General features: G+C 49.0%; 9 protein-coding genes across 9 annotated transcripts; 5 read left to right on the forward strand and 4 right to left on the reverse strand.

Moving 5' to 3' along the window:
- Positions 1 to 30: 30 nt before the first annotated feature.
- BDV17DRAFT_270952 (uncharacterized protein) lies at positions 31 to 1,270 on the reverse strand. Its single transcript, XM_073758734.1, has one exon. It carries the CDS (start codon positions 970 to 972, stop codon positions 634 to 636), a length of 339 nt encoding a protein of 112 aa, XP_073612630.1. The 5' UTR covers positions 973 to 1,270; the 3' UTR covers positions 31 to 633.
- Positions 878 to 1,506, reverse strand: BDV17DRAFT_166790 (uncharacterized protein). The gene has a single exon (XM_073754748.1). The coding sequence runs from the start codon at positions 1,370 to 1,372 to the stop codon at positions 1,001 to 1,003; it is 372 nt and encodes a 123-aa protein (XP_073612631.1). The 5' UTR covers positions 1,373 to 1,506; the 3' UTR covers positions 878 to 1,000.
- On the forward strand, positions 1,269 to 2,215 carry BDV17DRAFT_270953 (uncharacterized protein). The gene has a single exon (XM_073758735.1). The coding sequence runs from the start codon at positions 1,642 to 1,644 to the stop codon at positions 1,861 to 1,863; it is 222 nt and encodes a 73-aa protein (XP_073612632.1). The 5' UTR covers positions 1,269 to 1,641; the 3' UTR covers positions 1,864 to 2,215.
- On the forward strand, positions 2,216 to 2,837 carry BDV17DRAFT_270954 (Dabb family protein). Its single transcript, XM_073758736.1, has 3 exons — positions 2,216 to 2,339; positions 2,412 to 2,522; positions 2,588 to 2,837. The coding sequence occupies exons 1-3, from the start codon at positions 2,274 to 2,276 to the stop codon at positions 2,741 to 2,743; spliced, it is 333 nt and encodes a 110-aa protein (XP_073612633.1). The 5' UTR covers positions 2,216 to 2,273; the 3' UTR covers positions 2,744 to 2,837.
- A 1,345-nt stretch (positions 2,838 to 4,182) lies between these two features.
- BDV17DRAFT_294072 (cytochrome b5 reductase family protein) lies at positions 4,183 to 4,783 on the forward strand (the record flags this gene model as incomplete). Its single annotated transcript, XM_073762757.1, has 2 exons — positions 4,183 to 4,693; positions 4,743 to 4,783. The coding sequence occupies 2 exons, from the start codon at positions 4,183 to 4,185 to the stop codon at positions 4,781 to 4,783; spliced, it is 552 nt and encodes a 183-aa protein (XP_073612634.1).
- A 90-nt stretch (positions 4,784 to 4,873) lies between these two features.
- On the reverse strand, positions 4,874 to 5,803 carry BDV17DRAFT_294073 (TMEM53 family protein; the record flags this gene model as incomplete). Its single annotated transcript, XM_073762758.1, has 1 exon — positions 4,874 to 5,803. One exon carries the CDS (start codon positions 5,801 to 5,803, stop codon positions 4,874 to 4,876), a length of 930 nt encoding a protein of 309 aa, XP_073612635.1.
- A 6,491-nt stretch (positions 5,804 to 12,294) lies between these two features.
- Positions 12,295 to 16,047, forward strand: BDV17DRAFT_166834 (uncharacterized protein). Its single transcript, XM_073754750.1, has 3 exons — positions 12,295 to 12,874; positions 12,927 to 15,982; positions 16,031 to 16,047. Exons 1-2 carry the CDS (start codon positions 12,453 to 12,455, stop codon positions 15,805 to 15,807), a joined length of 3,303 nt encoding a protein of 1,100 aa, XP_073612636.1. The 5' UTR covers positions 12,295 to 12,452; the 3' UTR covers positions 15,808 to 15,982; positions 16,031 to 16,047.
- Positions 16,048 to 16,846: 799 nt separating this feature from the next.
- Positions 16,847 to 19,300, forward strand: BDV17DRAFT_283674 (uncharacterized protein; the record flags this gene model as incomplete). Its single annotated transcript, XM_073760400.1, has 7 exons — positions 16,847 to 16,965; positions 17,013 to 17,229; positions 17,282 to 17,587; positions 17,634 to 18,117; positions 18,163 to 18,784; position 18,814; positions 18,896 to 19,300. 7 exons carry the CDS (start codon positions 16,847 to 16,849, stop codon positions 19,298 to 19,300), a joined length of 2,154 nt encoding a protein of 717 aa, XP_073612637.1.
- Positions 19,301 to 19,684: 384 nt separating this feature from the next.
- Positions 19,685 to 20,393, reverse strand: BDV17DRAFT_283675 (uncharacterized protein; the record flags this gene model as incomplete). Its single annotated transcript, XM_073760401.1, has 3 exons — positions 19,685 to 19,774; positions 19,897 to 20,103; positions 20,145 to 20,393. 3 exons carry the CDS (start codon positions 20,391 to 20,393, stop codon positions 19,685 to 19,687), a joined length of 546 nt encoding a protein of 181 aa, XP_073612638.1.
- Between the last annotated feature and the right edge of the window lie 2,238 nt (positions 20,394 to 22,631).

Genomic DNA, 22,631 nt, shown 5'->3' on the forward strand with positions numbered 1-22,631 from the left:
TTGATCTGGACCCAGATACCCGGAACGATCGGGGGAAGTGCTGCTGCAAAAATTGACAACAATGGCTCTCCGGTGATGGCCATTCTCTTCATGAGCTCGCATAAACCCGAAATAGGAAAATGGTCGCTGGCGCATTTGGCACTGCGGTAGGTGGGAGGGAGGTGGATGGTGGTTTGAAGGTGACATTCAGCACTTAATTGAGGCGACAGGGATAAGGTGGAAGCGCTTAACGCTGCAACAGCGCCTGGATGATGATTGAGACACAAGAGACAAAGATCCTGGGTTTCTCCTAAATCATTTGCAACAGAGTACGACCACGCAGAACACTTTCCAATGAGGTCCGTCTATATTCGAGTTCTCCGAGCTTCCCTCGTCCTTGATTCATTGACTGGACTGGCCTAAGTTGGGCCGTGGACGGGATAGGTAGCTCTCAGAAGCGGGGGCAATTCTTCATAGCATGTGGCTATTGGGTCCGTTTAGAGACTTTGCTAAGTCTGTAAAATCCACCACGGCCTTCCATACTCCGCTACGTGTTGTTGGAGGCCGTCCAATGTGAACTTTCGATGCCGCCGATGTGATGTACTATCTCCAGTTCCAGAATCGCTTTCGTCGCTTTCATCCTTGCCCTCGATACTATCTGTATTCTCGCAAGCCATGCAGTGAACACCCCCATTCGAGACCATCGAGGCGCAGAACTGGCGCACGTACAATCGCCATGAATCGATAGCCATTAGCTTCCTGCCAGTCTGGGACATCCTCTGTTCTCGGTCGTCTCCGGTTTGAGCCGGCTGCTTTCCGCACGTTATAGTTTGCTTTTGTCACCGCGTTCATTTCCGAGACGTATCGCTCCATTGCACCGACGGTACCATGGATTGCTATTCCTGCTTTTCGAGCGGCCTCGTGGTCGACCAGAGGTTGGCGGCGAGAAAATTTGAAGTAGGACAGTGAGTAATGGCCAGCTACACTCCTCATAGAAGGCAAGGCAGCAATATCGCGGGTCCTAAGACCGTATTCTCTTTTCGCCTCGGTCGGTTTGAGTGGGCAGTATTCTGCGGTTCTGGTAAAGCAATGGTAATAGATTCGGCGGCGGGTATATCAGGTATAGGTAGCCGCCGAAGTCGCCGCAGCTCCTGCATTCTGCTCTATGTAACTCGTTGTATAGTTCCTGGCACGAGAAAGAACTTCCAGTGTTGATGCTAAGAGCTCCCTGAATTGCCACTCGTGCGATCTTCTGATACTGGGGCATTACATCAACGGCTTGCATGAATCGTCGATTAGCGCGTCGAAGATTTGCCAAAGAGCGTAGATCGAGTTGAATGAGCATCATATCCCGACAGTTCCACGGGGAGCCGCTCCAAAAACCCGAGATCATGGGCTGGAACACCTAGGTGCTTGCCGTTGTCAAGCGGACAATAGGCCCTCAATGCCACTCAGAACGCGCTCATCTGGGAAGGGTGAAAGATGCCAAAACTAATCAGTATCGGGGTTCGCTACCATTTTTTTCGAGGTTGCGCGTTCTTGGATCAAGCGTTATGACAGCACATCTCATGCACATACCCGGCTCACCGCGCTCGCTATTGTCTTCCGGTCAAATGACTAGGCATCAACATCAGATAGATTGAAAGAACCGTAGCTTGTGCGATGGCCCGAACAATCTACCTCGCCATACTCTCAATTGGCTCCCAACCAGCTCATCAATCCGTCTTCATCCCGAGAGGCAACACCGGCACAAAGGGAAAGCTGATCCATGTTGACGGCAACCCAGCGTACGGGTTTTCGCTTGAGTTCCTCCGCAACTTCGACTTTGCTGATTTTCCGACCACGTATCAGATCCTGGAGCTGGGCAAAGTGGGTGATCAATGAGTAAAGGATACCCCGGGCAACGGGGAAGAAGTGAAGGACACCATTGCTCGCGATCGACTGGAATCGCAGGCGCCGAATTGCCAAAATTGGGTGAGTGCGTACGTTCGCAGCCTGGTGGATGAGGGGTATCTCGGACGCGAAGCTATTTCGGTGCTTGAAAATGCTCCCAGAGTGTTGAGGAAGAACTCAAAGTTCAATTGAGACCAAGGATGAGATGTCTGGCTTGGTTGGACAGCTGTTGAAGTCTGAAAGTTGCTTGGATGATTGTCTTTGAGGCCGCATCATGGACCCCGCCCCCGCCCGCTTTCTAATCACTGTTGACGTCCAACTCCATCCCATCAACAACATCTCCATCTCACTTATGCCATCTCTCAGAGTGCACCCATAGTCCAACAATTCAACAGTCCAATATGCCCATCACGCACATTGTCCTTTTCCAGCTCAAGGCCGGCCTCAGCGCCGAGGTCGTCAACGACGTAAGCCGACCCCGCACAGAATTCCCCGCATAGACATCCAACGGACCAACTCCCATTCTGACATCTCACCAGGTCTGCAAACGTATGCTAGCCCTGAAGGACAACTGCCTTCATCCCACTTCCCAGACACCATACATCCTCTCATCGTCGGGCGGAGTGGACAACTCCCCGGAGGGCCGCCAGGTGCGTCTATCTACCCCAGCTCTTCCCAATCCGGATTGCTTATGCTGACGTCGATCTCGATCTAGGAGGGCATCACCCACGCCTTTGTGGTTGAGTTCGCGAGTGCGGCTGACCGGGACTATTATGTTGAGAAGGACCCCGCGCATCTGGAGTTCGTGGGTACTCTTGCTGGTGTAGTTGAGAAGGCACAGGTTATTGATTACACGAATGGAGTGTTTTGAGGGACTTGATGAAGCAGCTGGGTTGCTTGAGCTGCTGATGTATCCTAGCTGACAGTATTATTGCTAGCGTCTCTGGGCCATGGCTGGAGAGTCTAGGTAAAGACAGTTCATATACCCAGGTATATTCAGAATCGTAGTAGTATTTGGGCGGGCAGCGCGCGAGGAGGGCGCGAAATTTTCCCAGCAGAATATTTTCCTCACTCTCTTCAACCAGCCACCTTTCATGCCTATCTCTCCCTTCATCTCTCTACCCCAATCTTTCGCTTGCATGAGGATCATCATCTATAATGGAGCAACGCAGCGCATTCGTTATGCTTGACATCAATGTGCCTGGCAGGGCGAGGGCAATTTTCAATACCCTTGTGATTCCGGTCGCTTCGTTTGACTTTCTGGTGCAAGTCAGGATGAGTCCAGCTGCCGTGCTTGCGGGCACTCAATGTCCAAACATTTGGATATCGAACCGGAGCCAGTACCCCGGCGGCAACAACAGCGCCAGTCGGTGAAACCAGAATTGGACCCACTTAGTCTGTATTTACCAAAGCACGAAGTCAAGTGCTTTATTCGCAAATACGCGGAAAATAAGTATTCAGTGTCAGGACTCACAAGCTGGGAAGATGACTTGCTCCAGGGTTTGGTACGCTGCAGCAAGGGACATGTAGGGATCCTCAAAGGTCTGACGGAGATCCTCTTTCAAAAAGAAGTAAGTTTCAATCCTTCTCCCCGTCTCTGCCTTGAGCTGATACTGAAATGGATTCCTTATAAAGACGATTCTCGAACTCATGCGAAATGAGACCCGGATTACCTGGAAAACCGCACGCCATGTTCTATTCCATGACCCCGTGGCGTTATTCACGTCCATGGGAGACAAATTCTTCGCTGGAAGTCTGCCTCCATTACTGGGTGATGACGATATTGGTGCTGTACTGAGGATGGGTACTAAACAGGGTAAGATCCATGACAACCAGCTCAGTGACCTGTCTAGGGCCGAACGCGGCGAGGGTCACAGGCTGGCTTTTGAAGTCATCTGGCGCAGTGGATGGCTTCAGGCAAAGACGAAAAAGAAACCGAAGAGCAGCCACTATTTGTGCTGAGTCTTCCCTACCGGGATTCATCGCTGGTGAGTGCATTCCAATCGACCGTGCTGTATCTTTTACAATATCCATGCTAATGATGCGGACCTAGGTATTGCCACTTTTTATGGCTACCCCAGTATAATGATGAAAATTACTTGCGTGATATGCTGGACCTACCCATTTTACGCCTGAAGTAATCCTCGGACTCTGAATGATTCTACTTGTTCCAGGCACGGCCAAGACGTTGGTGCGAAGGGTATCTTTGACCTTTCTTTCTAGGGCTGCGCATCATGATGGCGCGTTGGAAGGGCTTTAAATAGTACGTTTTTGAGATCTACTTGCATACCGACTGAGAATGGGACCATCATGTATGATTACTTTCCCGACACCAACAAACCGGACGGCGCAATGTCCAATATACTCGGCTGCCTACCAATGGGCGAAGAAGTCGACATCTGCGGCCCAGCAGGAGAGATCGTCTACAAATGCTCTGGTATATTCATCGTCTCGGGCAACAAGCAAACATTTAAACGCATCTCCGTAGTGCTGGGTGGTAGTGGTATCACGCCTGGTTATGCACTGCTGGCTCGTATACTACTTACAGATGGCGATGATAGGGAGATTCAGGTCGTTGATGCTAATAAGACACCGGATGATATCTTGCTACGTAGCGAATTGGATCGGTTTGAGAAGGAAAGCAAGGGGGATTTGGTGATTGTGCATGTTACGAACCCGGGGTCGGAACGGGAAGGTCTCACGGGCCATGTCAATGAAGAGGTCCTTCGGGAGCATTTGCTTGAACCCGGCGAGGAGAACGTTGCTATCCTATGTGAGCCACTGATAATGATTGAAAAGGCGGCATTGCCTGGTCTTGAAGGTACGACGGATCTTTTCTGGACATGGACATGGTTGCTAATAAGTTGCAGCTTCGGGTTATGTGCGAGATGAAAACATGCATGGTCTCTAGTTATGGGCATAATGCATCCCTTTACGATCTGCAACCCTCCGTGGTGCCCTGCTGGGTAGTATACACTATACATAGACCTGCTCTTCGTCATCAGAGTCGACTACGAGGCTTGTTAATTAATGCAGAGTCCGTGGATGTAAGAAGATTTCCCGATCTCCCTCCCCCTCTCGCAGCCCAAAACCTTTTAATCTCAACCCAATATCGATCCTGATGATCCCTCACCAAGGCGCAGTGCGGGCTGTCCGGAAAAGCGACCCCCTCAACCGTACAACATCCTTCCAAACCGAACTCGGCCTCCGCCTCTCTCTGATGCGCTTCCACATCCTCCCATCGAACCACCCGATCTGCCGTTGAATACAGGTACAGCCGTGGCGCTGTCTTCCCAAAGACTGCCGGATCATTTAATTGCGCCCGCAGGTCTCGGATCGAGCTCACCCACCCGCTCTGCTGGAGTCCAGTCATGACGCCGACAAAGGGGTAGAGCAGTGCCCTCCCGATGGTTTGGGCCAGCACAGAGCGTGGCGGTAACGAGTAAGCCGCGGCCTGAAATGCGCGCTCGAACGAGGTATCGCCTGGGCAGCAATCGAAGATGATCCCACCGAGATATCTGCCGAGGTCTAGGGGTTGATCACCCAACTGCAGAGAGAGGGCCAACTGGATGGCGGTATTGCACCCGCCATGAGAGAATATATGCAGTAGAACCGGCTTTTCTGTGTACCTGTTGTCGTCGTCGACCAAACGCCGAAACACGTCTCTGGCGGGAGCCAACCGCGCGTGAAGGACGCTAAAGGGGAAGAGAGCGATTTCTAGAATACGCGTCGTGATGAGAAGAATCGCCGTGGTGGGATACAGAATCCGATAGCCTGAGATGTATTTCTGGATACGCGCGGTCGTTGCGCCTCCCAGCCAGGTGCACAGGGTAATTAGGGCGGGGGCTGACTCGGGCACTTGCTCTGGGGGTTGAAAGAAATGGATTTTTTCGCCAATGGGCTGCAGAGGGTGGAATTGGGCTTCTGCCATGGTGTTCTCCTAGCAACAGGGGTTGCGATGAATGGAGAAGATGGAGAGGATGGAGAGGGTGTAGTGGAAAGGGAAGCTGTTGGGATAGAGCCACAGAATTAAAGAAACCTGCAGATATTACTGGTATGGCTAGTGACAGCCTTGGCGGTTTTGTTTACCTATAATCTGTAACTACCAATCAGCAGCAAGCTTAGTTATTGTTGGGCAGGAATCTCAAATACCGTCATTTCTGCTAGGTATACTACAGGCCAGTGGCTGCCTATTTACAGCGCTAGACCATTATAACTAGTTAGTTCAGCATAATTCTGTTTGTCTTTGTCTAATTGAATTATTACTACTGCTGGCACTAAAGAAGCTCACTAAAAAGGGCATTGCTTACCCACACCTGAGCAGTCCTACACAGTGGGAAGGGATTTAAAATAATAACAAAAACATTTATAATGCAAGCTCTGGAGAAGGCATGGATCAAATGCAATTTGTTTTAGCTCTTGTGGGAGTCAATCCATCATGTCTCATGCACAAAGCCCTGTTGTCTTTGAAGGGTGTAGACAGATAGAGTCAGGAGATAGTTGTTGGTTCATGTACAATCAAAATGGAGTCCCAGAGCGTACAAAGAGATAGTATATTAAGCTTTATCTACAAAGAGCATTGTGTCTCATACACCAGAGCTCCTTGGAGCAAATAGGCTTCCTTTGAATGGCTTCACAACAAAGAATGGAATCCTCAGGAAGGACGCGGATGTTCTCTTTACGAAGAGAACAGATACAGCCTATTTAAGGCTTCATGTTGGCCAGATCCAACAATCCTTCTTACATCTACCTCATCAAGAAGTTCAGCTATCCTTTTCGAATTCAGCGCCTAATTTCGATGGTTGTATTCTCGTCTCGTATCCAGATCATTCTCAGACCTGCTTACAGTCGGTATCCATTAATCTCACCCCTCATAGCTTTGGCTATCACATCTACGGTCACAAAAAATGGCTTCCAATGACATGACCACCTCTACCACCCCGACTCCCCTCCCAACTCTGAATCTAGCTCCTGCCCCGGATCCCCGACCGACACCGAATTCCCTTGCAACGCTAAATCCCCTTCTAGCATTGACCTCCCTACCGATTCCGAAATTTCTTCCTAGGTAGGCACCTGGGTGCGGCTTTGGTACGGTTACCTGAGTATGAGTATGGAGTTCGGAATTTACAGGACTCTGAGCCAGGTCAAGGAAGCCACAATCAAGAGGTCTATAAGATATCATTCAGATACAGGGAGGGCTAGGAGGGCAGATGCGAGCGTATACCTACCGTTGCCATCCAGCTAGGGCTCGATTCCCTTCCAGTGCCGCAATGTCCGTCCATGACTGCTGGTGTAAGGATATGCCCAACATCAAGAACTACCTTACGTCATGGGCCCTCCCCCTTGTTCGGGTCTGCGAGTTATCTAGGTACCAGTTGAGATGGCATGTCGGGCAGGGGACTGAAAGGGTTGTTGTTGTTGTCTCAGCTCAAGACAATCACCATGCTCATTGTCGATGCAGAGAACAAAGTGACAACCCATGCTAGAATCAGCACCGTTCTTCCCAGCAGAGGGAATATTGAGGCTCGGGAATCTACAGTTGGATATGGTATTCGACGGCAGTCGGCGTTTGAGATGAGATATGGAAAGAAAGCATTTCAGCGACGCCTCCTACTATAGTCTCGGTGCTGGTCATATCAGTATTAGTGATAATGGTGGTGTCATCATCATCATTAGCCGCAGTCTCAAGGCCAGCCAAGATACTCTCAAGCGCCGAGTTCACATCCCCGGTGGCAGTGGTGAACATGCTTGCGCCCTTAAACGAGATAGACAACCAGGCGGAGCCCTAGTCCGAGGAGGCACCCCTGGCCTACAAGGAGGCTTCTGTGTTGGCCCAGGAGATGTCGGAGGGGATGTCGATGAGGGCTTCGGCGGTAGATTCAAAGGCGGTTTAGATTGCGGAGCCGGTACCCTCGACACCGTCGAGTGATGTTGTTATTTGTGTCGCTAGTGTCCTGGCTGATGCCGTCGTCGTCATTGTTGTTGTCTTGGTCTTGGGCGCGCGCGCAAGGAGGGTGGGGAGGAGGAGCTTCATTTTGGAGGTGTATAGAAGGGAGGTATAGGGCTTAGTTGGTAGTAGGTCAGATATGATACGAGAAGAGATACGATCGAGGAACATGCCTTTGTAAGGAGGCCAACACCGTCACTGCGCTGCCACTGCGCTGCCCTGATGTTCCAAAATTGACTCGCAGGTACCAAGAGGGAGCCCAGGCTACGAAAAGCGTCACTCAGCCTTGCTGATCGCTATTCTAGTGTCTCAATTGCGGGCTGTGATTTGCCGGCTGTGCCCTTCTGACACAACATGATGTTGTCTGGCTTCGGCCCTGCAGGGAATGGCCTAATTATTCTCCTATTAGCCTCCTGGCAAAATGCCCGGATACGCTCGGTTGGAAACAAGGAGGATCTATTGGGTGGCCAACGTACACTTGCAAACCTGTATCTGGTAACCACAGGGCGCACGAACCGATCCATGCAACATCATCAGATTTGTGTATCTTTCCATCTGAGCAAAATCTGGCTGCCTAGTCGCATTCAGAAGCTATGCATTGCACTCATCTCGTCGGCTAGAACCGTCATTGGCCTCGAAATGCCTCCAGCGAAGCTCCAAGCCGAGCAATGAGCCTATCCTGACACAAGCCAAGGGCTGCCCATATCTGAAACTTGCCCGATACATCAATTCCAACACAAGGTCTGGCTTTGCCTGCGAGCTCTATGTATGTGATGCGTCCACGGCATGACGCGTATCCGGCTCAGCCTGTGTCGTCGCATTGACAACTGGGCATGGACTCAGAGTAAGCAGTCCAATTAGTACTTTTGTTGCGCTGCATGGTGCACCAAGGAGTATGGAATTGTTATTGCATCTCCCCGGAAGGCTTCCCTTGCTGTTTCCTCCTCCCTAGAGCCCTGATGAGACGCACCCTATCCTCCACTGCGATGCCAGCCCGAAACCGCCGTTCTGAATCCAAAATAACCTGATGAAGCATATCATCCTTCTGCGGGGAAAGGGGGATATGTAGCACTAGTGTAGACACTGACTTAATCACGAAAGCAAGCCCTGAGCTTCCCCTGTGGCGGGGCTGCCCTCTGACGCTTTGAGGTATCCCTTGCGCATTGTATACCACTTGGCCACCTGTCGCCGCAGTGTGCTGCTTAGGATCGTGCGCAGCCTCATGCTTAGATATACCTATTCAGCGACAAGGATGGTCAGCAGAAACAAGGACACACGAACCTCGGCTATTCCCCCGCGGTAGAGGTATATAATCACTGCTATGGACAAAGTGCCCAGCTAGCTTAGCATGTCTAATCCCTGCAGGGACAGCCTAATAGAGTCTGCTTAAGTAGGCGGAGGCCACTAATACTTGAGGCTAAGTTTAAAAATGTCCCCATGCAGCTCTAGCCAGTTGTTTGCCAAGTTTGCCAAGAACCCCGATGCTACTAGTGGCTATGATGCCCTAAAGAGTATCAGATATCCAAACTGCACGCACATTTCGATGGTATCCTCGTGTATATTATACTTGTTAGCCTCGGCTTTATTGCATGCTGGCATCAGAAAGGCACTCTCATCCGGATTATTAAGAAGCACCTGGTTCGTGGCTTGGGAGTTTCTGTGTATTTTGAACAAGTTACAGATATACCTTTCCTGCCTGCCCTGCTGCCTTCGGCAACCGGGTTGCAATACTCAGTCTTTACATCTTCACGAGAAGTTGTGGTTATTGGGAGATCTTGAGTGAGGACTGGGCTCAGTTCCACTGAACAATTCGTAGGTCCGGGTCGAGTAAATGCTCGTGAAGACACCTTGAACCGCACCCCTTCCCCAGTGTCAAGAGGTTTAGTTGTGACCATTTCAGTTTGCATGATGCACTGTCCGGACTCAAGGAACGTCTACATAAAACGCTGACTCATTCTGATACCTCACGCGAGACGAGCGACGAACGTACTGGAAGTGATATACTTTAGATTATCCATGAAACGAATCCTGCAGTTGGTCCCTATCAATCCTTTCGTGAGCTGTAGCTATGATTGGACCATATTGTACCAAAATCAGTAACACACCACCACAGAAGTAGTATCTCAGCCCTCAGAAAGTGGCCGGACAAGTCTCTCAGGTACGTTCCCCCAACACCTTGCAAGCTCATCCATGATAACACCCATGCAGGGCGATATTTCGCACAGCACTACCGTCTATACCTACGAACACATTCCACCGACTGGCCAGACGTGCCCGCGCCACACGAGAATGATCGAGGTCCAGGACCTTGAGGAGGCCGTTCACTGAATTTCTCCAGTCCAGCGTCTCTTTTTTCTGAATTACTTTCTCGTCGAGCAGAAGATAAAGGCTATTCAGAGACATGCGTGGTACCGGTGTTGGCGCACCCAAGAACAGATCACCCTGCAAGCGGCGAGGGAGCAATGTCCTTAACAGCTCCCTTGCATACGCCGAGGCTGTCGCTGTGGCGTAGTACTGCCATTCGTCGGACTTGTTTTCGTCCGCAAAATCGCTGATCCCCCGGATCACAGCCACAGGGAGGTTGTTCATCATCCCGGCTGCTTCATCTCGATGGCGATCGTGCTGTGTTCTCTTCGCAGTCTGTCGCGCTCTTTGGCGCCTCTGGTTATTTTATTTCCGGAGAGAATACAGCCGTAATGAACAACTGGGTCGTCTCCAAGGCGTCCCTCATTCTTTTTTGAAGACGCGATGGGTGGAGAAGGCAGTGCTAGAGGTCGTTGAAACAGTGTTGAATTAAATCTAGCAAGGTGCGTTCGAAAGTCACTCTTTCCCACCAGGGAGAGTGCTCTTGTGGCTGATATAGCGGATCTCAGCTCAATATCTCTCGCATTCTGCCATTGCTTCAACTCGATCTTCTCCAGGCTAAGCTTGGCCATGTCATACCCAATTACACCTGAGTTGTCCTGTACTGGGATCGCGCGACGGCGACATCCCCTAACCGGATATCGTTTTCCTCAGATGGAATCCCGGCGCCAATACCGACCAGCAGCACGACTTCAGGATAAGGAAAATCGCGTTGCATCGCCATGGCGATCCTGGCTGCGGCGCCGATACCCACCTCTCCGACAGGAAAACCAGCAATGACAACGTGATGCTGGTGAATGCGGCCTACATGGTACACATTTTTCTGTCCAAGGCTGCTTTTGAGCACCTCATAGTGCTCGTCAAGTTGGAGAAGTGCTGCAGCCGCCTGATGGCCGAACACTGTCCCCTCACCCTCAGCCAAACTATAATGGATAAAAAAGTGGCAATATATTGAATGCTACGAGGCAGCAATTTCAACTTGAAAAGTACATACTCTGACAAAGATGGGAATGTCTAGAAGTGCGTCAACTCACATCCAGGGATGTGGCTTATTTTCCCAGGGGGGGTATTGGTTGTTTTCTTGTATGCACAAATTAGGTAACAAAACGCGATGCAGAAACGAAGGTCTTTAGCGCTCAGCAAAAGATTGGAATTAGTCTGGAGTAGGGATCAGGTAGCCTTCCCAATAAGAACTATTGGTTCAGGATGATCGAACTGTGCACCCTCTATCTTGCAGGTTCTTGCTGCTGCGCTCCTAAAATGAGCCCGGGGACTTAAGAGAAGGCTGCGCTGATTTTGAGAAGAGGGGTAAGATCACTCTCTATAAAAGCTCTTTCAGTGTCACGCAATCTTTTAGCGCTACCACCAGCATCAACTTCCTTTTTTTTTTCTGCTCTATTCTTCTTTATACCACTTTATATTAAGTATCAGGTCAACCATGGGTTCCCCAGCCAAACGAACCAAAGAGTGTCTCGCAGAGCTGGAGGCCCACTTCAAGTCAGCGCTCTGTTCCCTATCAGCTTCTGTGCGTTCCTAACGAGCTGAGAGCAGAGAGACCAAGACCCTTTCAAGCGTGCTCATCATGTTCGGACGGACCGGTTCCGGAAAATCATCCCTTCTAGAGGACAGAAACATTACTTTTGAACTGTGGCAATAGCAGAATCTCTGCATAAAGCGCGGTAATCGGCAAGTATAACTGCCGATATCCGGAATAGGTCTCGTACATGACTGGCGGTCATATACGGCTGACAAAATGTCTGTGGTCATGTCAGCCTTATTCACTCTTGCAAGTGTTGCCGCAGGCCTCAAATTTGGTACCTTGCCTTGCCGGTCCAACCAACTCCCTACGTTGTTCGACTTCTTTGCTTCATTCTCAATCTTCCAATTCCATCGCCCTTGTCCATCTTTTATCCTCTTGAGAAATGCTAGTAGTTCTACGCCGGAATTTAACATTGGATATTTGTTTGCAAAAAGCGGGATTTTCACCGCCACCACGACCGGGCACAGGTGCAATGAGGCAGCAGGCCAATCGTTGTCCGCCAGGTGCAAGCCTGAGCGCACAGCCTTGTCCTGGTCAGTCTTATAAGCACCTCCTCTGCTCCACGAGCTGCGACTCAATATAGCTCGCGTTCTCCTGCAGTGGGATTTATGCACCTTAACCTGCCGCCACGGCCTTCCAGAAACGACCCTTCAAGCCCAGGACAAGAGACAACTAATATAGCGAGTTAGCGACTTTTAACCTAAAGCTCCTCCGTCTGAACAGCACATTATGGACCCCCTGTCGGCAATTGGCCTTGCGTCAAATATCCTACAATTTGTCGAATTCGGCACGAACCTATGCGGAAGCTTCCACGAGATCGCCAGTTCTGCGACTGGCCTAACTGAAGAAAATGCACACTTGAACGTGGCGGTTGAGGAGTTGAAAAATGCAACAGATGGACTTATTACCGACCTGAAAGGCAATACCAAGCATGAGGCTGAGCTTGTTAAACTCGCTGGCCAGTGCAGGGACTTGTCAGCGGAGCTGACGGAAATGCTCTCCAAGCTCAAAGTCAAGAAAGAGGACCGCTTATGGTCTACAGTTCGCGCGGCGTGGAAGAGTACATTAAAGGAGAAGAAAATTTCTTCAATTGAGAGACGGCTCGGGACGTATCAAGCACAGATCCTCCTGCGTCTCATTTCTATGCTATAGTAAATTACTCTTCGCCTCGCGTTCGCCGTGACAGTGTCTAACCATCTCCAGTAATGAGCAGTCGCCGATCAAGGAATACCTGAAGCGTATCGAGCAGCAAGCTATCGACCTAGGAGATCAAAACAACACACAGATGCAAACGCAACAAAATCTTTTAAGGGATCTCATTCAGCACTTGGATAAAATAAACATCAGCAATGCTGCTTCTTCCAGCTTGACTGGATGTCACGATGTCATGCAAGACATTCAGGAATTGCTAGCGACCTTGAAATCAAGCACTATTAAGATACCGGGCAAAAACGAAATCCTTCGTGCATTATATTTTAAGGGGATGTTTCACAGGGACGACAATATCCGCCTAGCAGTAGGAGATACATACTATTGGTTTGTTGGAGAGGAGGAGCTGTGCGAGTGTAGCAAGGAATCAAAGCCTCACAGTTTGATCCATACGGCCATTGAGGAGGAAAACAATTTCGATAACTCTGTTACGGATTCTGCTCCCAACAGCGTCGAAGGAACTGCAGATATTATATTGCAGGAACGGGTACAGCTCGAAGGACACAGTCTCAATAATCAAGAGGCACTGGATACTGTCGCACCCAGTTCAAAAGGGGCACAAGATGAAGACCATGGAAACCAGAACAGCGATGTATGTTTTGGTTGTCTCAAAGAGGCCTTTGAAAAAGAAAGATCCCTGCGGCAAGAATCTGCAAGCAGATTCATGCAGTTTCTGCTCCACGAGAATTCTGTATTTTTCATATATGGAAAAGCAGGATCAGGGAAGTCTACGCTTATGAAATACCTTGCGGACCTTGCGAATGCGCCCGTAAGACAATGTTTAAACAAGTGGGCTGGGGGTTGCCGCTTGGTATCCGTCGCTGTCTTTTTCTGGAGCGCTGGTGATAGCCTGCAGAGGTCCCTTGAAGGCCTCTACCGATCAATTCTATATCAAGTGCTCACGCAATTCCCAGAGATGGTTACTGAGATTTTCAACCATACATCCAGTCTATCTGAATGGGAGGAAGTCAGACTGCCTCTGCTCAAGAAAGCCATGGCCAAGCTAATCCAGATTCTGGACCATGGTCAGTACAGACTCTGTCTATTCATTGATGGCCTTGATGAATATGAGGGCGATAGTCATGACCAAGCTGAGCTAGTCAGGGAGATTCAAAATTGGGGTTCTCAAGAAAATGTCAAAATTGTCTGCAGTGCTCGCCCTCATCAGGAATACATGCAAGCCTTTACCAATCACGAAAGAAGCGTACCGCTTCACGAACACACAAAAGGGGACATTTTAGAGTATGCTATGAGAAGTTTCTGCAAGGCCTCTCTGCCAAATTGCTCTATACACGCCAATTTTTTGACCTTGGCCATGGAGATAGTGGCTCTGGCAGAGGGTGTCTTTTTATGGGCCTACTTGGTTGTAAGATCACTGAGCCCAAAATTGCAGATCTACTCCCTTAAGCAATTGCAAGATATGCTGCGGGCCAAGCCACGGAATCTGGACAGTCTGTTTGATCAGATGCTGGACAAGATTGACCCATTGACTCGCGAACAAACAGAAAAGTTTCTCCTCCTTGCTGCCCATAGTCCATATTATACCCTCAATGCTCTTTCGTTCTCTTGGATTAAGGCTCTCGAGAACCCAAATTTTCCCTTCAATGAGACCATGTGCTGCTATTCCAATGCTGAAATCGAGCAGCGACTGGATCGAATACAGAAGCAGGTCGCAGCATCAACGCGGGGAATGTTGGAGATCCAGCCATCAATCGCAAGATTTGGCTGCCAAACTAATGTTTTCTTCAGGAGAAGGATAGATTTCTTCCATCGTACATTTCGAGACTATTTGCTGACCCGGTGGCATGAGAAGAAACCCCCAAGTTTCGAGACCTACGTGCGAATAGCTTTGGCGGAAGTCAAGTTCTCCTACACCATGGACTTTTATACAGCGCCCTATCCGGACTGGGCGTCATCTTTTAATAACCTAAGTGTCCTCAAAGAGACCTTAGACTGGTTAAGCAAGGAAAGAACGGTCTTGCCAACCCGGTACTGCGAGGAGGTCGAAAGAATATTTGACGGCTATAAAGAGCTCTTGCATTCCTCCGTACAGACTCAGGGCAGCAACTGGTCGAGAATATCGATTTTCCAACCGTATACGCTTTCTGGTGCAAGTTACGGTACCCTAGAGCGTCAATCGGAAACCATTCACCGGGAAGCCAAAAACAGAGAATGTTCTTTTTCGAGCTTGAATTTCCTGGCGTGGTACATTCCATCAACCCTCCCATACCTATTACAGCGGATCAAGGAGTTTCCAACAACACAACGGCGGCATGATAACCTGGTTGATGCTCTCATTTCCGCATCCCTCTCAAGGAATGTGGAGGTCGCCGAAGACTTTCTGCCATCTTTTATAGAGAAGGGAGTGACGCCAAACTCCGTCACGATCGCCTGGCAGCAGGAGAGCAGTGAGATCAAAACATCCACCGTAACCGCTTGGTTGGCGGTAATTGCGCAAAGCAGCGTTAGTAGAGTATACCATTGGAGGAGAATTGAAAGCTACCTAATGTTAGGAGCCGATCCATGTGTCATATTCCTTGTATTCCTCGGTCAGATTGGCGAGGAGGAACATGGCGACGAAACGAGGATGAGATACGCAGAGCTGCCGCAGCTGATAGAGCACTATCAGGCAGAGAATAAACAGACCCTACTCCGATTGTTGCGTCCAACTGCCAACGGACGAAGTTGGTGGAATGGCGTCACCAATGTTGTTTCAACCTGGGCCTCGCAACCGAAACATCTTGATTATATTGAAGAGGCTCGCAAAAAATACAAGCAAGCAACAGAAGCTGAACTCAGCAATAGCTTCTTAGTCATGGAGGTGATGACAAGTGAATACCGATTGACCCGGGATTTCATTATCCAGCTTTATTAGTTCAGGGACGCGAAATCCCGAATGAAGGAGGGGATTGCCGAGCTAGTGCCCAATGGCCCCAATCAGCCAGTTAGTCTTATCGCAGAGTTGGAGAAATAGGAAGACGACGGCAGACATTCCAGAATGTAACCTTTCATCATCCACTTCGCACATTTATCTACTATGCAGCTTCCAGGTAAGCCGTTCCAGTAGACTAAAAAAAGCAATCTTATCATCTATTAAGCTGCTACAGCTGCTGCTGCCCGGTGACACGCCGCATCAGTGCGCGGATACTTAGTCGTTCAGCACAGCATTGATCCTAGCAAGTCTCAGTTTCATGAGCATTCCGTCAACCTGAGACAAGTAATAACAAAGGGAGCGAGTCCCGAAGTCACGATGCGCTTTACTGCCCCCAGCAATGCTTGCTTGGGCTGCAGTCTGGCGTATCCCAGATGACTTGTCCGAATGTGGTGACATACGCCGGCCGGCTGATGCCACGTGATATAGCGGCTTGGCCGCGATCTCCAACCCCTGAGGATCAGACCCTGAATTGTATCAAGTATCAAGTATCGATCAAAGAGCTACAGAGAGATAGAGCTAATCGTCATAACAGCATCCGATCCTTAGCAGGCTACGTACGTGTAGCCGATACAGCTACATTCCGCCCTTCTTCCCCCTGAAAAGAGCATACATGCAGATTCCATAACAGTTTGAGAACTACAGGAGGGGGAGACAGGGTGCAGAAAACAGAACACGCCAGCAGCCTCGGCATGCAGGGTAGTTAGAGGGCTTCAGAGAAACTTCAGATGAGGGACAAAAAAGACAAAAAAAAACATACAACAGCATAAGTATGAGTGTGCTCACCGTTGTCTGCCCGTGAGCGTTTCGCTGCTTTACCGGAATCTTCAGGCCACCCCAATATTCTTCACCTGAAGGAACAGAAGGCGCCTTCGTACATTTTGATTCTAACCGCCATGCACACCTACAAATTTATAAAGGCGACCCTGTCACAAATTCTGGCGTGTGAACTTGCGACTGAAAATAATTTTTTCTGCCTACCATGCTTCCTAAACAATTCAAGACCATCAACCTCGACCGCCATGATAATACAAAGCTTCGACGAGCCGTTCTAGACCATACAGAGAAGAGATATGACGAGGTCCTTGACCAATTTGATATGTATGGCCAGGCATACAAGCTTTACCTCCGCAACTAATTTAGAATAGATTCGTGCAAACGCACCCTGGTGCTATGACGCCGCCGGATATCAAGACCTACAAGGGTTTCATGGAGTGGCTGGCTACTAATACTAGAGGCAGGCTCAGCGAGCATGGATACCCTGTCCTGTCCACGCTGGATAGCAAGAGACGAAACTTTGACACAGGCCTAGCTTTACGACGAGGCTATGAAGTCCCGGAAGAGGTCAGTACAACTATTAGAGAGGTAAGGAGCTTTCCCCTAAACTTGAAGTGAATAGATCTAATTCCTGATGCAGTGGATGAAGAAGGACCTTCTAAAAATAGTTGGAATATCTGATCTTGAGATGTCAAGGGATGGGTTCTCCCGCGATGATCTTACTATCGTGCTTAAGCACCTTTGGTGTTATGACGACCATGAGTACCGTGGAAAATATGTCGAGAGGACAAGGCTTGAGCTTAGTATGTCAATGTTGATGTACTGCTTTACATCAGCTAGGACAGGGGAGGTGCATGAATCAACAGCTCGCCGAGGCCTTGCCCGCGAACAAGGAGACTCGGAGGATAAAAATCTGAGAGCGGCTATTATGGCGGCTTGCTATAAGGTAAGTCTTGCTGCTAGTCTATTAGCTTTATACTTATACTGCCAAGCACTTTTGTCTCTCAATTGAATGGGTTGATGGTGTTGTCATGCTCGTCCTTACTTATGAACGAAACTTTGTGAAGGGATACTGGAGAAAACACCGATCCGAGCTCCCTATTCATGGCTTTTATGAAAAGTTTGCCAAGGAAGTGCCACTATTCCTTAATCTTCTTACATTCTTTCTCCCTCTTGCATCGGCAGATCAAGCATTTCGTGATTATAGGACTGTGGGTGAAATCCTGGATGATGTTGATATTGCGAGTCTCTCTGTACAAGGGGATGACAAGGTGATAACCATTATCGAATGGAAGCCTGAGATCAAAGAGGTTCCAATATTTCGGCCGTATAACGAGCAGGATATTGAGCCTTCACTCCATCGAGCCAGAGGCGCTGATGCGTTTGGCAAACAATTTGCGGCCCTTGGGCATCGTGCCGGATATCCTGATAATATTAACGTTAGAGCTTGTCGGCGATGGGCTCTAATGGAATCAGGTGGGTTAATCTCCCTTGAGTATGCCTAGATACTAATATCAGTAGACTCGAAATACTCCGAAACAGCGCGGATGAAGTTTGCCGGCCAAACAAAGCGAGATACTTTCGGAAAGTCGTATGCTCACCGGGTCGTTGAAATTGATGAAGCAGCAACATTTCTTGGAATACATACCCGACGTGATCACATCAAGAACCGCCGTAGTATGGGTATGCGGCGCAATCCAAACCTGTATCAGTCGCTCCCTGCCAAGGCTGAATTCGACTTTCTACACCGTGAAGACATTATTCAATTAGACTTCCAGATCCGATCACTTTTAAAGGAGGAATCCATGACGGAAAGGAAGCTCCTAAGTCAGCGACGTCGCCTAGAGACAAAACGACAGCGGCTCTATGAGGACGAGTTGAAACGTGTTCGGAGCGAGCAGGTCCGCAGACTAGGAACTAGCAGCTCTCATGATCAGACATGGTTTGCCTATGCACGAAAAGTAATGCCGGATCGGGGCTTACTGGCTGATGTCCCCCCAACTGCAGTTGATCTGCGTAGCCCGACAGGTCGTGCGGCGCTTTGTGCTTTGGAGACTATCTGCTCACAGAAATACTCTGTTGCCTACCAGTCGAGTATCACTCCTGACAACGACATATGCCCTTGTGGCAGACAAGCGAATAAGTGAGAATCCTCTCCTATAGGGACGCTAGGGTCTAACATCGGTCCAGGATAATAACTCATCGGCGGTGGGATCATATATATAACTGCTATGCTGCGCGCTTCTCATCCAAGGGACGCGATGCTTTTGCCGAGCTTTGCTTCGCGTGTGACGTGTGGTATAATAACCGCAGTGAATGGAAGCAGCATTGTCAGGAGCACCTTGCTAAGCCACAGGAACTTGTTCGCTGTGACCCAATTAGACATCGCAACGCACTTATACGGCCCGGCCGCTGTCCTTTCTGCCTTGGAGATGGCCGTTTGGACCCGCGCCAGCGCACGAAGCAATATTTTGATACCAGTAATTGGTACAAGCATGTCCAGTCTCATTTCAGTGATGAGGCGTTATCAGGAGAATTTTACTGCCGACACCCTGCCTGCGACGAGGACTTTCGGAGTCCGCTTGAGCTTTACTGGCATGTTGAAGACCTGCACTGTGGTAAACCACCCCGTCGAATGAAGCGAGCCCTAGGTGCCTAGATTATTAGACCTAGTCTATGTATATGTCGTATTACAATCAAACTCTGCTTTTATTACACTTTTTAAATAATTTTTTTTTCTCTCTTGCTGGCCTGGTACTGCACGCAGCGTCTAGATTCAACTAACGGTCTTCCCTCATACGTGATCTTATTGAAATGCAGGCATTCTGGAGCAATAAATTAACAAGAAGTACGATGTTCTTCCGCGCAGCCTTATACTTCTCTGCCTTCACACAGAGCCATTACACGTTTCCTATCTGCAGGCCGCGACTATTTCTTGCGAGACTAAAGCGGGGTGCTACAATAGAGTTCTCGATATTTAGGGCCATACTGCGACTCCCCAAAAAACTCATCCCAATCCTCGAGAACATATTCATATAATTCCCTAGGCCTGTTTTTCCATATTACAGGCCAACGTAGCGTACTTGTCCCATTGCTGGGTCTTGGCCTTATAAACAGCTCCTCGACCTGCTCCCTATGCCAAAGTTTAAGGAGGCAGCCGGATTCCATCGACTTCAAACTGGAAGCAGGATAATGACAGGGTTCTCGTCTGTCACGGACTGAGTGATCGATTAGAATATCAGCTGGTCCAAGCACTTTAATGGAATGATGTGTATCTGCATAATGACTGTATTCGGTATAAACTTCATCGCCTAAGGTTGTAAATATTCTTTCTATCGGGAGCTCTGCGTCGTCAACCCCGGTAAGGACCTCGTGAACATTCAGAACCAGGCCGGATGGAAATCGGACCTCGTACGATGCGCTATCATACGTCCACCCCTCTTGAAGAGAAGCGAAAAATTGCTTTCGATAGTTTCGCAGTTCCCCGAGTAATCGCGTGCCACAAGAGCAAGATAAAGATTATTAGAATCTTTGTTGGGACGGAATTTGCTTAGCTCATAGCCAAGGAGGAAGGGTGAACATCGGTCAAATGTATGAGCAAATTCAAGCCATTTTGTATCTTTGAAGATATGTTCCCATACGCGTGAGCCAGTGGCGAGGATGTTTTCAACATCAGCTGGACGCAGGAATTCTTTAAGGTATAGCCAAGCGTCAAGTGGAAGGTCTTCCAGGAGCTTATATCTTGGTTCCATATTGATGGCACGGCAATGAGTTGTAATGGACAGACACGGCTTATATAGATAAATAATCTGCCACGCATAATACTGTAAGTTACATCTTCACATTATGAATTGTCACATTTCTACATTATCACATTTTACAGCTGATTGCAAAAGAGTTTCTACATCTTTTTTGGCGTCTTCTGTTAAAAGCCAGAGCTCCACCAAGAATGCAAATACGTACGTCAGCAAGACCCAGAATGTCATAAAAAAGTAGCTTTATATGGAGCATTAAGTGTAGCGAATCTACCAGAGAGCCCTTCATCATTTGTAGATTATATATGTTCACAACTGCAATTTATTATACCGACTGGTCTACTTGTATGAGACTTCCATCAGCTCTGCCGGGCTACCATCTTGAACTTGAAAAAACCAAGGTGCTCCATGTAAATAACCTACTGATCAAATTATATCACTCATGACGGCTACTACGCCGTAGAAAAGCCTTCATAACGGATTACCGATCTCCGCCCTCGCGGCCTCGCCTCGAGGAGCCAGCTAGACCGGACCTTGGATAGGTGTCTGCAGGCCGTGGGTACGCATTCCGAGGGACAACAGAGATTCCTTGCCTCCTTCCTAGAACCATTTGGCTAGGAAATTGCTCATGGCTGGCATGGCTGCGCTGAGCATCACCGTTTGCTTGATTTTGCAATTCTCGGATTCTAGGGTGAGACTGAACAAATGGGCTTCTAGAAGAATGTGGTTGTTGCGATCCATGTGCCGGGAAAGATTCATGGGTCGATCGGTTGTTTCTCCGTAGTATAGAGCCTCGATCAAGCAGCAGAGGAACCAACTCAGGTGGTAAGGGGCTCTGTGGCTCTTGCTGCATCGGGTTCCTTATTTGTTCACGATGTTGCCGACGGGCTGCAGCTTGGTTATCTTCGTCCCTTTGACGGTGTATTTCCTGATCGTGCCCTTGGGTCCTTAGCAGGAGTTCATTGATTATATCACGATTTGCATCACCAGTATCCCTGGTTGAGGATGTGGCTTCGGAGTGAGACATGGTAAAGGAGAGTAGTAAATCAAATGATGGTCCAAAGCTGGATAATGGGAAGAGAAATGGGAATCGTGAGTATTTATACGGACGGCCCTGCTGCAAAATGTGCATATATACACAATAGACTTCTGACATTTCGAAACTTGTTGATTTAATTATCCACTCCGTTATCCACAAAGAAGAGGGGTTAGGTATAAGGATTTGAAATGTATATCAATACTTATCACCCTACTTTAATCCAGTAAACTATGAATATATTAAGGGAGCTCCAAATGACTACCAGAAAGCTGAACAATATGCATTATCTCCGGCGTTGGGGCCACCTTCCTTGTCCAGAGAGGCTGACGCAGCTGCCCTGAAACTCGCTTTGCTGAATCTGTTACCCTCCATCTGGGCGAGACACTGAATAGGTGCCTGGGGGCCGTGGGTGCGCTTGCCGAGGGATAACAGAGACTCCTCGTCTTCTCCCCGAGTGCGGTTGCCTTATAGGATATTCACGGTTGCCTTGGCGACGCTGATAGCTCCGGCTTGAAGGGTTATTCATTGGGTGAGTCCCTGAAACCGCAGGCAGTTGTCTTCTAGATGAGTGATGAGCGAGATCCGGCTGCCTTCTTCCTGAATTTTGATCGTGCAGAATCTCTTGGTCTAGTATAAGAGGGACTGACTCAGGAGACAGAGGTTGTGCCTCTCTTGCCTGAACAGTAATTGACTGTGATGGCGAGGTGGATGACCTCCGAGGTTGCTGTGATTGCATCCGTTGCTGTATCTGCTCGAACTGTGCCCTTAATGCGGCCTGTGTCTGCCTTGCCTGAGCAATATTCGGCTGTGGTGATGGTGGATTCCATAACCTGCTCCTAGCACGTAACCATGGCACTCTTTCATGTCGTTCCCGGAATTCTTCGTCGTGAGGGAACATACGGTGATCATATCCGCGCTCCTGTTGACTACAGTTGCATTAGCTACTCGAAATATCTGGATCAAATCGCTAAGAGCATACCAGGCGGGACATGGTGGTGGCCGCCTAGCCCCTTCCTGAACATCAATATAGTCATCAAAACATTGGTCATGGATATGTCCATTGCAGGCCTGCAGACATTCATCGCTCCGTATAGCATAAAATGACAAATGGGGCATCTTAGGCTACCCGTGTCCCCGATCCTTGCTGGATCAGGCTGAGGTCGGGGTTGGTGTGATATTGTACGAATATATCTGCG

This window comes from Aspergillus undulatus, assembly GCF_047715775.1.
Source record: "Aspergillus undulatus strain CBS 261.88 unplaced genomic scaffold BDV17scaffold_49, whole genome shotgun sequence".
Taxonomy (NCBI): domain Eukaryota; kingdom Fungi; phylum Ascomycota; class Eurotiomycetes; order Eurotiales; family Aspergillaceae; genus Aspergillus; species Aspergillus undulatus.